The 12888-nt window shown below is 46.6% G+C and overlaps 1 protein-coding gene across 1 annotated transcript in view; it reads left to right on the top strand.

Annotated features, from left to right (window-relative positions):
• LOC126570039 (5'-3' exoribonuclease 2 homolog) overlaps positions 1 to 6206 on the top strand; it is a 10299-nt gene extending 4093 nt beyond the window's left edge. The window contains exon 3 of the mRNA XM_050227491.1: positions 4939 to 6206. Within this exon, the coding sequence (XP_050083448.1) occupies positions 4939 to 5405 (467 nt within the window). The 3' untranslated portion in view covers positions 5406 to 6206. The remainder of the gene's footprint in view (positions 1 to 4938) is intronic.
• The last annotated feature ends 6682 nt before the right edge of the window (positions 6207 to 12888 follow it).

Genomic DNA, 12888 nt, shown 5'->3' with positions numbered 1-12888 from the left:
GTTGGTTTTGTTTTTTTTTTTCATATCTGTGCAATATGTGCAACTTTACGTTCAATTTTGTATTGTAGGCAGGTTATTTTTCCCTTGAGATTCTAACACCACCTTGTGTTCCTTTTTTTGTTCTCCTAATACACATCAACTATGGACATTTCCTTCCATGTATGATCACGCCAAGCGATTCTGCGGCACCTAAAAAGGGGATAATCGAATTCAGATTTCCCACAGCAGTACATCAGCAACAGAACGCGGTGTTCGATATGTTGACAAAGCGCTCAAATGTGGCCTTAAATCTTAAACACATAAGAAACAAACTGAACAATCGCTCCATCACGGGAATATGAATAAAGTACAAAAAACATGCTCACGGATTCATCTCCCACGATTCACTTGTGCCCAGCGGAGCTCTTGTTTATGCATTGGCATCCAACATAATATGCACGGGCACAACACGTCATATTCTATTTGTTGATCGTGGTGCGTCGAATTATGTTGAAACGCACCAGTAGTGGGAAGAGAAGATACCATTGCCCTGAAAAGAGTGGCGTGGTGGTAAAAATATTGATAAAACAAGAAAAAAAAAGAAAGGGATTACCAACATTCCTCCTCCTGGGCGTGCAGAGCAAGCACTTCTCGACGGTAAAGCTGTTTGTTTTCTATTTTGGTTCGAGGAAAATGCCTTGGCACGAGGGTGGCAGAAAGGATAACACGATACGATTGTCCTGACGTATTCCTGCTTTAGCAGCAGTGTAGAATTGGTGCTGCGCGGAACTCGAAACATACAACGGTTGAAGGAGGCACTTAACCGCCATTACGCCAACTATTGTAGTAACCTTTGTGCTGCTAAACCGCGAACATGATCAATGCAACGGCGTTGCCACTCGAGGTGCTGCAACGAAGGATAACTACCGGGATAATGTTGGGTTAAATTAGGATTCAATGAGACCCGGACGGACCCGGCAGCACCCAGAGCATCGGTATCTTCATCCAACCATCAGACTCACTCAGGTGGCTTTGCACGCATGAGGAGAAAAAAGGGAAAAAGGATCTGATCGGCAGAGGCCTTCCCGGATTGCCTAATGCAGCGCACTCGAAACGGCGATTCTCGGGAACGTTCGTTTTCCGGGTTTTCGGTTTTCATTCGTCTCGGTCTCGGCCCTTTGTTTTCGATCGGCTTTACTTGTGTGACCGTTGTCTTCATTCTTTTTCTACAAAACCAAGAAAAAAAAAATGGAAAAAATCGGTACAGATCCAAATCCAATGATAGTTAACTTTAGAGGATGATCCTATAACGCAGGATTCTGTGCTCCCGGACGATCTGTCGGTCGTTTGGTTTTGGGACACGATTCGCACCGTACATTGTTTGCAAACAAACCGACGGCCAGAATCAAATTACCGTTTCGGTTCAGCAAATGCACGGGTGCGATTATTTGTTAGCGATCCAAGCACCCTGAAACCTCAGTTTTTCTTCTGTTCTGTTGTTCGAATGCGAGAAAGTGCAGGGTTTGCTGGCGATGGTTGCTACGTTTGGTCCCGGGAATGCACAACAGCAATTGGTTGTTGCTAATTATGGACTTACTGCTGCTTTTCGCTTTCATCTGCGCGCTCTGTGCGGTACAGATGATGACGAGATATTTTCGTGCTCGAGATCTAAAGCGAATCGTCACATAATTTGTCACCTGGCTGGGCACTGGGTATCACCATTCCTCCGGGGTTTCGAGGCCAGCCATGATGGGCGATAGTGGAGAGATGGAAAGTCGAATAGACGTCGGGAATGGTGCACAGACGAAAGGAAGAAAATGATGATGGAGGGGATACAAATTTGGTCCGTAATTTTCGTTCACGCACCAAATGTATCCTAAGGACACTTGGCAAATCTTCACTGATATCCGCTGGATCCAGGTCGCGTACAGGGTCCGATTGTTTTGTTTGATGTTGATACAGACACTGTCAACAATGGTGCTTATTGAGCTTGTGATGCATCAAGCTGATCAAGGTTGATCCGAGGTGAAGAACAAAGTATAATTAGATTCGTATTTTGTTAAGCCTACAGAGTGACTATATTCTTGGGGTTGCCGTTCTAGCAATCTAAATTAGTTATCTTACACTCCAAGATACAGTCTAGGGAGGTAGATATCTCATTAAAGTTCAATACATTTCGATCTTTGTGATAATTCACGAAGAATTGAATCTCTTGAGACCTATGAACTTAATGGAAGTGTCATTTTTCACAGTCAGCAGAAAAGGGGAGAGAAAGGTGTAGGTAGAACGCGTAACAAAACAAAAGTGGATCATGATCTTGATATAGGATATTATCGTGGCCACTTTTGCATATTTGAAGAAATATGTTACTAAGATCAGTTCTCAGAGTGTATCTTTGCGAAACAGAGCGCATATTGTCTCGAGCAAACGCTGCTAGAAAATTGCTTGTTTTAATAAGCTATTACATACCCATTCGCAACCGGTAAATGATGGTATCTTTGGCTGGGAATAGTTACGCCAATGGCGTAGAAGAAAGATGCGTCTCGTTGGTGTACTATTACTACCGTTTGCTAAATCAGAGCCATCTGTTCCCACTTCAAACGGTTGTGACATAAGCTTGATCCTTCACGTGTTTGTTACCCGATCGCCAGGTGTTGCGCTGTACGCAATGATAAAGAAATGCAAGCACTGTACCCTGGGAGTACAAATATAAACAGTTTAATGCTTCTCTAGTCACTCTTTCTCCAACATCCGTAGCATAATCCGTAGTGTAGCGGAAGAGGTTTAAGTGTAAGTGCCGTCCAATGGGAGGGAAAAAGCGCCACCGGGGTGGGGTGCATGTGTGGTGGTGGTTTCGTTGACTGTTGTGTGCAGCTGATCCCACTGGTCGGTCGGTCGGTTGCTGGTGGTTTTTCATGATTTCTCTGCTGTCGCGACTCTCAGCTCTAGGGCGGGGAGGCGTTGCGATGGTTGCGCGGAGTGGGCGACAACAATCAGACAATCAATTGCAAATTGATCTCGAGAGGCTTAATGGCGGAGGCGCATTTAAGCGCTGGAAAGTGCACTTCACACACAAACACACGCGTGCACGCTGCTGGCGTACAAAGCCTCTTCTGGCTGGTGGCTCACGATGGCAGATCGAGTCAGGGAAGTCAGGAACAGCGTGGCCCAAAATCTACCCCAGCCAACCCCCGGGGAAGGGGGGAGGGGGAGGCCTATTGTTCCGGAGTGATGAGGCGCTGTAAGTCGAGTGAGTGATCCGACGATCCGGTGCAACCAAGCGCTCAATCATATGCACCGTTTGTTTGCCATCCGCCTGCCACCGTCCAGCCTAATGATGCTCGGGCCGATAATATTGTAACAACTGGAACTTAGTAGTAGGACAGAGGAAAAAAAGGTAGTTCAGACTTTGCTTTATATTAAAATTGTCAAAAAAAATCTCTTTTTATTGCAGGAATGTGAAAATTTTCCCAATAATATACCGTTCAACCGTTAGTGTCACCCCTAGGATGCATAACTGAGGGTTAAAGAATGTACCGGTGAAGCAGTGGTCCTGAGGTGGGAGAGTAGGCGAAAGGGAAGTGTGGCATGAATAGAATCGTTGGAGTATAAGGGCTTCAGAATGCATCATCCTTCCTGAAGCGAGGGCGAAGGACCGGCGCTTGGTGCTTGGCTGTCTGTCACAAATTGTCACCATTGAACGATACACGAAGGCCGCTTAAGTCTGGGCCTCGATCCCGGATGTAGGTGTATGTGTTGTGGTTACGTGCAATCTTCAAGGACTTTGGCCCGTCGGTGCTAACGGTGAACGCGCACCGGAGCTAGCCAGCACCGCAAGCGCCTCTGAATTGACTATAGGACGGATTCCGGTTCCGCTTGTCCTTGTGAGAAGATGAGCACTTGAGCATTTTCCCGGCATTCATCCCGGGAGCTCCAAAGTTCCCTAACAAACGTGTGCGATACAAAAGTTTGATGACTCTTCGAGCGCGCCGGGTTGGCTGCACTCGGTCGGTCGATTCGGAAAATCATCGCACGGATCTCAGGGACTGGACTGGCTGCATATTGACCTCCATTCTTCCTCGGTCGGTGCTTTTGTTTGGCTGGTCGACGAGAGGCGTATAGAGCGGGTGACGATGGCTGACGTCGGTATACTGAATCATAATTATGACATACGCCACCATCACCACCACCGTCAAGGGGTTCGTGAAGGATGTGGTTTGATTTTTGAGTTCCTGCTCCGCATTCATCACAAATCAGTGTATTTTGACTATTTCTGGTATTGCTACTGCTGCTAGTCGCTCGGGGCGTTCCGATCAATCTAGAAGGATGCGGTCACGGTGAGGTTGCTGCCGGGTGGTGGCTTTGTAGGATGGTTTCTAACGAATGTCCCACGCTTCGCTTTTGTGATGTATGATGACGATGATGGGTTAACTAAGCCGAGATTCCACGCTGGGGTGCAATTTGGTGGCTCTCGAGAATAATTTGGCGAATCGGATTGGGTTCTGCCGGGCTTCGGTTCAGGAGATACGTGAGCGTGTCGTCACACGTGCCAGATAGGGCTGTGGTGTTGAGTTGAGTAGAGGGTGGGCGGGATGATGTCATTAGTTTGGCTCGGATGTCGTCTAACTTTCATTTGGAAACTCCGGGACTACTCGGTACCGTGCTTTTCGTGTAGCGTTGATATAACAGATAATAATGATCTTGCTTAACGCTCTTAGTTCCTTAATTTGATCTTATGTTTGAACATATTGTTGCATATTTGTAAGAGAATTAGAATAATGAACCTCAAATTACCAAACAGTCTTATGAAACGGTTCCTTCTATTCCTGATAACCCGTAAAAACCGATTGACGATTCAGCATTTGCTTTCTGAAATAAAATGCACGGCACATAATTAAACTAAACGATGATTGATATTAACCTTTTCTTTATCTCTCACTCTTTCTCGCTTTCCAACAGCACCCTACAACAACTACTCTGGCTACAACACTGGCAACAACAGTGCGAGCGGTGGAAGCAGCAACAGCTCACGGCAATACAGTGGCCGCCAGCAAAATAATGCCTTTGGCGTAAACGACACTCGTCCGGCGGGTGGTGGTGGCAATCGGAGCGTATTCGAACAGCTCAGCAGCCAAATTCAGCAGTACCAGCAGCAGGTAGTGCGCGAAATCACACGCAATTCGATGCCAGCGGCGAGTAATCTTCTGCGGAATCCATTCTCCGATCGACCTCCCTACAATGCCCCTGACAGTGGCAGCAACTGGGTATCGAACAATGGTGGACGGAATAACTACAACAACAGCAACAACCGCGGTGGCAACGGTGGTGGTGGTGGTCGCGGTGGAGGAGGCAGACATTTCCAGCAAGGCGGTGGTGGCGGTAGGGGAGGTGGGGGACGCTATGGCGGCGGAAATAGATTCAATTAACCGCGGAAGGAAGCGGAAAGTTACCGGCCAGATCCTTACGATCGTGCGAACGATCACGCGCAAGTGCATTGTTCATTTTAACCACCGAACTCACACACTCATAGGCGATCACACGAATCACCAAGCGAGCGATCGTTTAGCGGAAGACACGGTGACAACGTGCGAGAGAAAGTGCTAGGGCGTCTTTAGGGGAGGGGGTTTAAGTACAAAGTAGATTTGTATGAGCGTCAACACGTCGTAGCACAGTGGGGCTTGCACCCTAGAGAACGCCCGGTGTTGGGCGTCCGGTCTTTGTCTTTGCTCACATGCAAAAGAATCTTGACTTGTTGTGCCGCGGTAAATACACACAACATTCGAAGTCCTACAAGCCTTTTTTGATGTTCAATTGTCGCAAGTGCAAGGAAAGAAATTTACTTTTATGAGGATATGTGTCCGCTACTACGCGAGTTATGAAGACAATCACTCTGCAAAGCATTACTTATTTAGATTGTAAAAAAAACGCACAGACTAAACGGTGGCCAATAAAGGTTCACTGTCGATCTATGTTGCAATTGGGTGAAAGTTTAGGTTTTGACAATGGTAACAGTAGTTTATTATTTTTTTGTTTTCACTAAAATCAAGAGCTGATGCGCTCTGCAGCATCAAGCAATATTTAAGCGTTTAGTAAATATTGTATGATACCATTTCCTTTCAAGTTTCAATTCGAAAAACGTGGGCAACCTACGTTATCACACACGTATCTTAAACCGTATGTAAAATAAATATTTCCACCGTTTGCGTCGGTGAGCACTTTCAACTGCATATTGTGTATTGTATTGGTTCTTAAACAAATCTTGAAAAGGATTAATTACTTCATGCTGTTCGCATGCTTTCTTCACGATGTGTTTTTGGAAAACTGTTTCGTGTCTTAGTCTTCCACCTGGACATTGCAATCCGCTTTGAAATTGAAAAAATGAATCTCCTCTTATTGTCCTCTCAGGAATCTCGAATGACTGAAGCGGTTTAATGAAGGGAGCGGTTGGATACTTTCTCACGAAACCGCTCGACTATTGAAGCACACCCGCGGAATGCAACGTACCGACTACGATTGGCTCCGCGACAGCATTAACGGAAACCCCGTGGTAGAATTGATGGGAAAGTAAATCCTTCCTTACGGCCAAACTTCGCGAAAACCAAGCAACGAATTTTCTCGTGATCTTTTGACACTTATTATGTATTGTCGAGAAGAAAATGTTCTCAATCTTCGGCCCTGGCCAACAAGCTATGCTTCTGTGTCGCGTCCATGGCACTCCTGTCGAGAAACAGTCGAGTGGTAAAGGTCATCCTATTGTTTTCACTCTTCGCAGTGCCTTACCATCGCTAGCTCGGCGCACTGCACCGCGGGTGCTGCTCATTCTTGTTGTGTGCACCCCTATCCGAGATGAGATGTCGATCCATCGTGGTCAAGTATCTGGGCATAATGTGGGACCGCAACGTTTGCTCGATAAGAAATCTTTCTGCGCGATCGTCCTGATCCGAGGGGTATGCGGGATGGTAAGAATCGTGAAAACGATTGAATTACCTACTGATCAATGCGTTAGCCACATTCTGCATACAGCATCATACATCGTCTAGCCACCGTGAGTGACAGCATTCTGAGACCGAGTCCGTGCCGCTCCGTCAGGGACCTCCCACGGATAAGGAATTCTACGGAACGCAAGAGAACAATCAGCAGCGACATGGCTTGAGTTGGTGTAACGACGGGTGTGCCCGCCGACCGGCATTTTTGGTCGGCCACAAACAACAAATTAGTCGAGACAAGAAGAAAAAAAAAGGTGGAAAAGAAATCCGCCCAAGGGGGACATCCTGTGGACATTTCGACTGCTGCTGGCAAAGATCTGAAAATGAGACATCAATTTAGGGGACCGGTACCGGAAGAAGGCGATACCAAGGGCCAGGGCGTTTCCTTATTCGGTGAGACGATTTGATTTTCTCAAATTATGCCATCACCACTCTGTAACTTCTTCTTCTACGATGTTGGCTACCACCAACCGGGCAGTCACACGACATTTGATGGCCCCTTTTCTTCCGGCAACTCCTTACTCCCTTTCCGGAATTGGCAAACTCGGGGGAACAATAACGAAGGCAGTGTGCTGAGACGGTTTCCTGGCGGCACACGGCACGGTAGCTCGAACAGAGGAAGGGGGCGCCCAACTGAGACGTGTGCCATTGTCGTGGCCGGAGGGACCCCTTTTCTTTGCTGGTCGGTGTCGCTGGTGTCACTTTCCTTTGCTTTATTCATCGCCACAATAATAAGACGATGGCGAGCGATAAGTCGGTGCTATTTCGTTAATCATCATGAAACCAGGGACTTCTTGTTCACATCATTATCATTTATTTATTAGTTTATAATCGCGGACGGTGTCTGTTCGTTCTAAATTTTGCGTTTTTTTTTTTACGTTAGTCCTCATTACATGAACTATTTCCGTCTACTTTCTATTTTATACGTAGAATCTTGTGGCCAAGTTGTTTTTTATTTTATTCTTAGAGAAACGTGCGCGCACAAAAATTTCACAGCACAAGCATTTTAATTTTACTGTTCGTACAACGCATTCGATCATTTTTCAGACTATGGAAAAGATGAACAAAAAACCCATGTTACTAACTCAATCTTGCTCGTGCTACCCACCGCAGTATTGCAAGTTAGTGCATAATTGTTTCTAATTGTGCAACCGAAACGTTCGCAAACCTATTTTAATTAAAACCTAATCTCTTCCGCTTTGATTGCCCACCGCGCACAGCAAGCCGATACGGTTGCGTTACTAAAGCGATTCGACGACGACGGTAGATGATCGCCCTTCCATGCCTACTACTGCTGTTGTTGGTGCTGCTGCTGCTACCGGGTAGCACAATCTGAAGCACTGTCTGTTGCTTAAGGGATCAACTGTGGAAGATATTAAACGAGCCTAGCATCCACGAAATGCACGTTACCATGAGAACCACGTTCCTGGCCCGTCCCGTTCGTATGATTACGAACCCTGAGCGCTTACCATTCCTGGCATGGAATTGGCAATTTCGTGGTGCTTCTTTCGTGGCGCCTTTAATCGGCCAGGAACCAATGGTACACGCGCACTCAACGGAACTTACGGCTAGGAAAGATTAAATTTTGTCGAAATATTCTGACGAACCGTGGGTGTGACGGTATCACACACGGACACACATACACGGCAGAGAAGAACGTTGATTAAAATGGTAAGACGATTAGGGCAACCGGGGCGCCATGCCCCGCCGAACGAGGAAAGACCCCAAACCGCAGCGCCAGTACCGTTGTGACAGGTGAGCTGCTCATCATCTTGAGGTTCCGTCCCGTCCCGTCCTGTCCCGTCCGTGGTCTAAAAGAGGTGGGCTAGAGTATGCCGTCAGGTGCCGAATTGAGCCACAACGTGTCTGGTGCTGGCGCCATCAAGTGTACTAGCAGGACGCGCGCCACCCTGTGCTGTTGGAGTGCTGTTGAGACCAAATTTTGGGGAGCTTTTTCCGGCGAACGCGAACGAGTGGCATCTCATCACTCATCCCACTCATGCCAACGGAGCCGCAACAACAAGCACAGCCGCATTGTTAAAAAAAAACGATAATGATGAATGTTAATTAGTAGAAAGGGTGAAAAGTCCGTTAGGGATGGGCGGAACACCGCCGCACACCGAGAGCTACCAAAGAAACCTTTGCATTAAAGCATTAAAATAAATGATAATTTAAATGTCTTTCTTTACAACAACGAAGAAAAAATCTTCCCAAATCTGAATTCTTCGTTTCATGCTTTTCCCGAGATGTACGAGAAATGGATGGACCACTAGAGAGACCCCAAAAAAGAAAAGAAGGGGGTCGCTGCAAAGTAGTAGTTAACTAGCGCCAGCTCGGTTGATCACCACGATGGCCCACGCAATAGCACGGCACTCGGTAGCCAACTGACGCGGCACCAGGACGGACGATGCCATATACCGATCGGGCACTTCAAAGATCAGCTCATTCTATCTCCACGCTGCCATACGGGTTTCGTGGTTGTTTTCCATTTTTCGTACTTGAGCATATTGCGTGAATGCGTGGCCGTGAAAGGTGATGAAGTGAAGCATTACGGGATTCGTTCGCTGGTTGCATTCCTTCCACCATCCCCGTTCGTTCGTTCGTTCGTTCGTGAGTGCAGAGGAATTGTTTGTTTTTCTTTTCCTCCCGTCCTCTCGAGACTCCACTAGCTAGTACTCCGTTCCGTCGGTTTCAGAGCGCGCGTGAAAGGGGGCGCGAGAAGTTGCTGAGTTGCGTTGCGTACCCGGCCGGCCATGCGCTGCAAGATCATTTTCTGACAAGTTTGACACTTTATTTCCGCCAATGACTCGCATGATCGCACAGCCGAAGGATGGAGCATGGGTATTGTTGGTAAGTGTGGATGATACTACGAAAAACTCGCCTCATTCGACGTCCACCCAGTCGTCGTCGTCGTGGTCGTGGTCGTCGTCGTCGTCGACAGTCAAAAACAACGCAATGCCGTGAAACGTGAAGTGGCCGGCCACTTGAGAAGAAAAACTACCAACTTTTCTTCCTTCCTTCCTTCCTTCCTGCCTTTCTTCTGTTGTCCACCTTATCTCTCTCTCCCCCGATGTCTCGCTTTCCATTCGCGCTGGTTTGCTTTCACGATTTGCCACTGCAGATCCGCAATCCTTTGGCAACGGGACGAGCTCACGAGAGGTGAGGAGTGTCGATTGGTTGTTTATTGGAGAAGAGTTAACTACTTGGTGACCATTGCATGCCCTTCCGGTTTCCGTTTGCAGCGCTACACTGCAAAAACGGTTGGCTCCGGTTTCGTGGTGCATGCAAGCGTAGTAGGCCAGCGGCAAGGCTGCGGCTGGTTAAAGTTTCCATTGACGTTCGCTGTCAGAGCAGAATCTGGGACGGAATTTTAATGTTGATGTGCTCCAAACTGTGCCACACTTTATGCTGTGTGCATGATATTTTTTATGATGTCCGTATCAGCCGCATCATGAGATTTGTGATAGGAGCGGATGAGTGCAGCAGAGTGGAATTGTTTGGCAACGTGTTAATTTGGTGAATCCATACACCATTAATGTTCAAGAGTGCTATCAGTGCTGCAACTCAGATGCTTATTTGGAACGAAATATAATTATTGGAGTTAGCTGGGAATCGTTCAAATGTTTTTTTTTCACTTTTTTGAGGAGTATAGAAAAAATAGCAGCGCTATAAACTTCAATGCTAACAACAACACCACCACTGGCCCTTCGATCCGCTTGTACGCTACCCTCCACGGGGTGGAATGCCAGCACCCAATGGCGTACCAGCCGTCTTCACCGTCGTCGTCCTTGTGTAAATCCTCCCGGTGCAGCACATGGTGCCACTTGAGTCCATTTAACAGAAATCTTCGCCTCCAAATAGCTCTGCTTCCGATTCAAACTGACCCCTACCGGGTTTTGTGACGTTCCGATCCGAAGCGTAGCATAACGGTGACCGAACTCGTTGGAGTGAAACAGACGGTACACGTTACTTCCCGTGTAGAAACGTGCAATTATTGTATCGAACGGAGGTGTGCAAAGGAAATATAGATCAATTTCGTTACGATCGACAGATCATCGTCGTGACTTCCTGACGGCATATCCGCATACTTTATAGCTGGCCATGTTTAGCTGGGAATTCCTTTTTTTTATGAAAAGTCTAACCCAAACGCTTCTCTTAAAAAACATGGCATTCACATCACATCGTGCCCGGGAGGCTCTGCAGGCGGAAATGGCCCCGGTACAACGGCCACGGACCAGAGGGGCCCACCAGCAGGAACTCGTACGGCGTACGGAACGCGCTGCGCAACACCGGTGAGATCGTGCTCCTTCAGAAACAAAATACTCGAGTGGCCACTCATGATCGAACAATCGATGAACGGCAATGAGGACGGCGACCATGGTGGTAGCGAGGACGGCGGCACCGACGGCACCGACGGCGACGACGATGTTGATAATGGTACAGGAAGGATCTAGCGTGAGGCGCGAGAGGTAAAGGGAAGAGGGGCGTGCGTGAGGAATGAGCTCGTAAGGACTCTTGAGGATTTCATATGCCATTAGGAGTGCGGGGAGACCGCGAAAGACCGTGCGGCCACGACGAGAAAGTAGCGCGCGCGGTCGCGATGCACACACGTTGAAATGGAAATTGTGCTGCCGTGCTCGCACACGCGGAGCAACAACACAATGACAAAGGAAGGGTCACAGGGAAATACAACGTGAGCGCACATACCCACCAGCACACAGAATCCGATCGAAAAAAAAACAATAGACACTTGGCACAGCACGGTAGTGCAGGGCTCTGAAAAGCGCGCGAGAGAGAGAAAAATGCACAAAAGGTGATCGCGAATGCCGCAGACGTTTGATGGATTGAAGAAGGAAAAATGCAAACGTTTCATCCTTGGCGTCATCCGTGGAATGGGCGATGGGATAGGGGACGCTGGGGGTTTGACCATATGATACGGACATTCCTTCAACCAGCGAATCCATTAAACGGTGCCTAGGGAGAGGAGTGCTTCGGTGAGCAGCAGGGTGGTGATGGTGGAGAAATGGGGAGTTTGACTTCCGAATGCAGCTGACTCGGATCGGAGTAGCTTCGGTTGATTGATTGGCGGAAAAGCGTTTGCCGAATGGCCCAGTTGAAACCCGTAGGACAGGCAATGAAAATCTTGAAAGTATCTGAACGTAAAACTTCTATAATATTAAATATTATTTGGTATGTTAGAGCAAGGTATCGTGAGGTTAGTTTCATTATAATTCAATTACTTCACTGGCGTGGTTTATCTGCGTCTATTAGCAATCAATTTTTAAATAGCTATTTTAATTGTTTTGAATAAAATACTTAACTTTTGAAATTGATTATAACAGAAATAAAAGGAATATTAAGAACTGAAATGATATAGCATAGGAAATTATACTGATTCACACATTTCAATGATAAGATATTAAAACTTGTATATAATTGTTAAAGAAAACCCGTGAATGAAACTGTTTGATTCTAATTAATTATTTTCCCATCATCAGTCCGTTGAAAAATTTAATAAATAATTGTAGTACTTCTATCGAAGGTTTTCCTTTGCTTTTTGTTTATTGAAAGGATTCGTACAACCGTTCTTTTGCTTGTATGGAAAAAAAACAAAAATTAAAAACAGCGATCTTATTTCTATCCTTTTCCTAACTGTTGCAACAATATTTGGATATTTGTTTTGGATTTATGTATTGTACTACTTTCACTTTTCTTTAAAACCTATAAACCTAACGCATATTTCACGCGTGTAATGTTCCGTTTGAAGGAAAACACTCTATCAAATTACACGATTGTAGAGACCAGTTTTATCAAATTCGACTACATCTTTGTGACATGCGACGGTATTTTTAGTTTGATGTTCGTCAATTGCTTCAATTGCTAGCGGTTACCCAAATTTTCCCCCCGCACCATTCGAGTTTGA

The sequence above is a fragment of the Anopheles aquasalis genome, chromosome 2 (genome assembly GCF_943734665.1).
Source record: "Anopheles aquasalis chromosome 2, idAnoAquaMG_Q_19, whole genome shotgun sequence".
Classification (NCBI taxonomy): domain Eukaryota; kingdom Metazoa; phylum Arthropoda; class Insecta; order Diptera; family Culicidae; genus Anopheles; species Anopheles aquasalis.
This window is presented reverse-complemented; position numbering and strand designations above follow the sequence as displayed.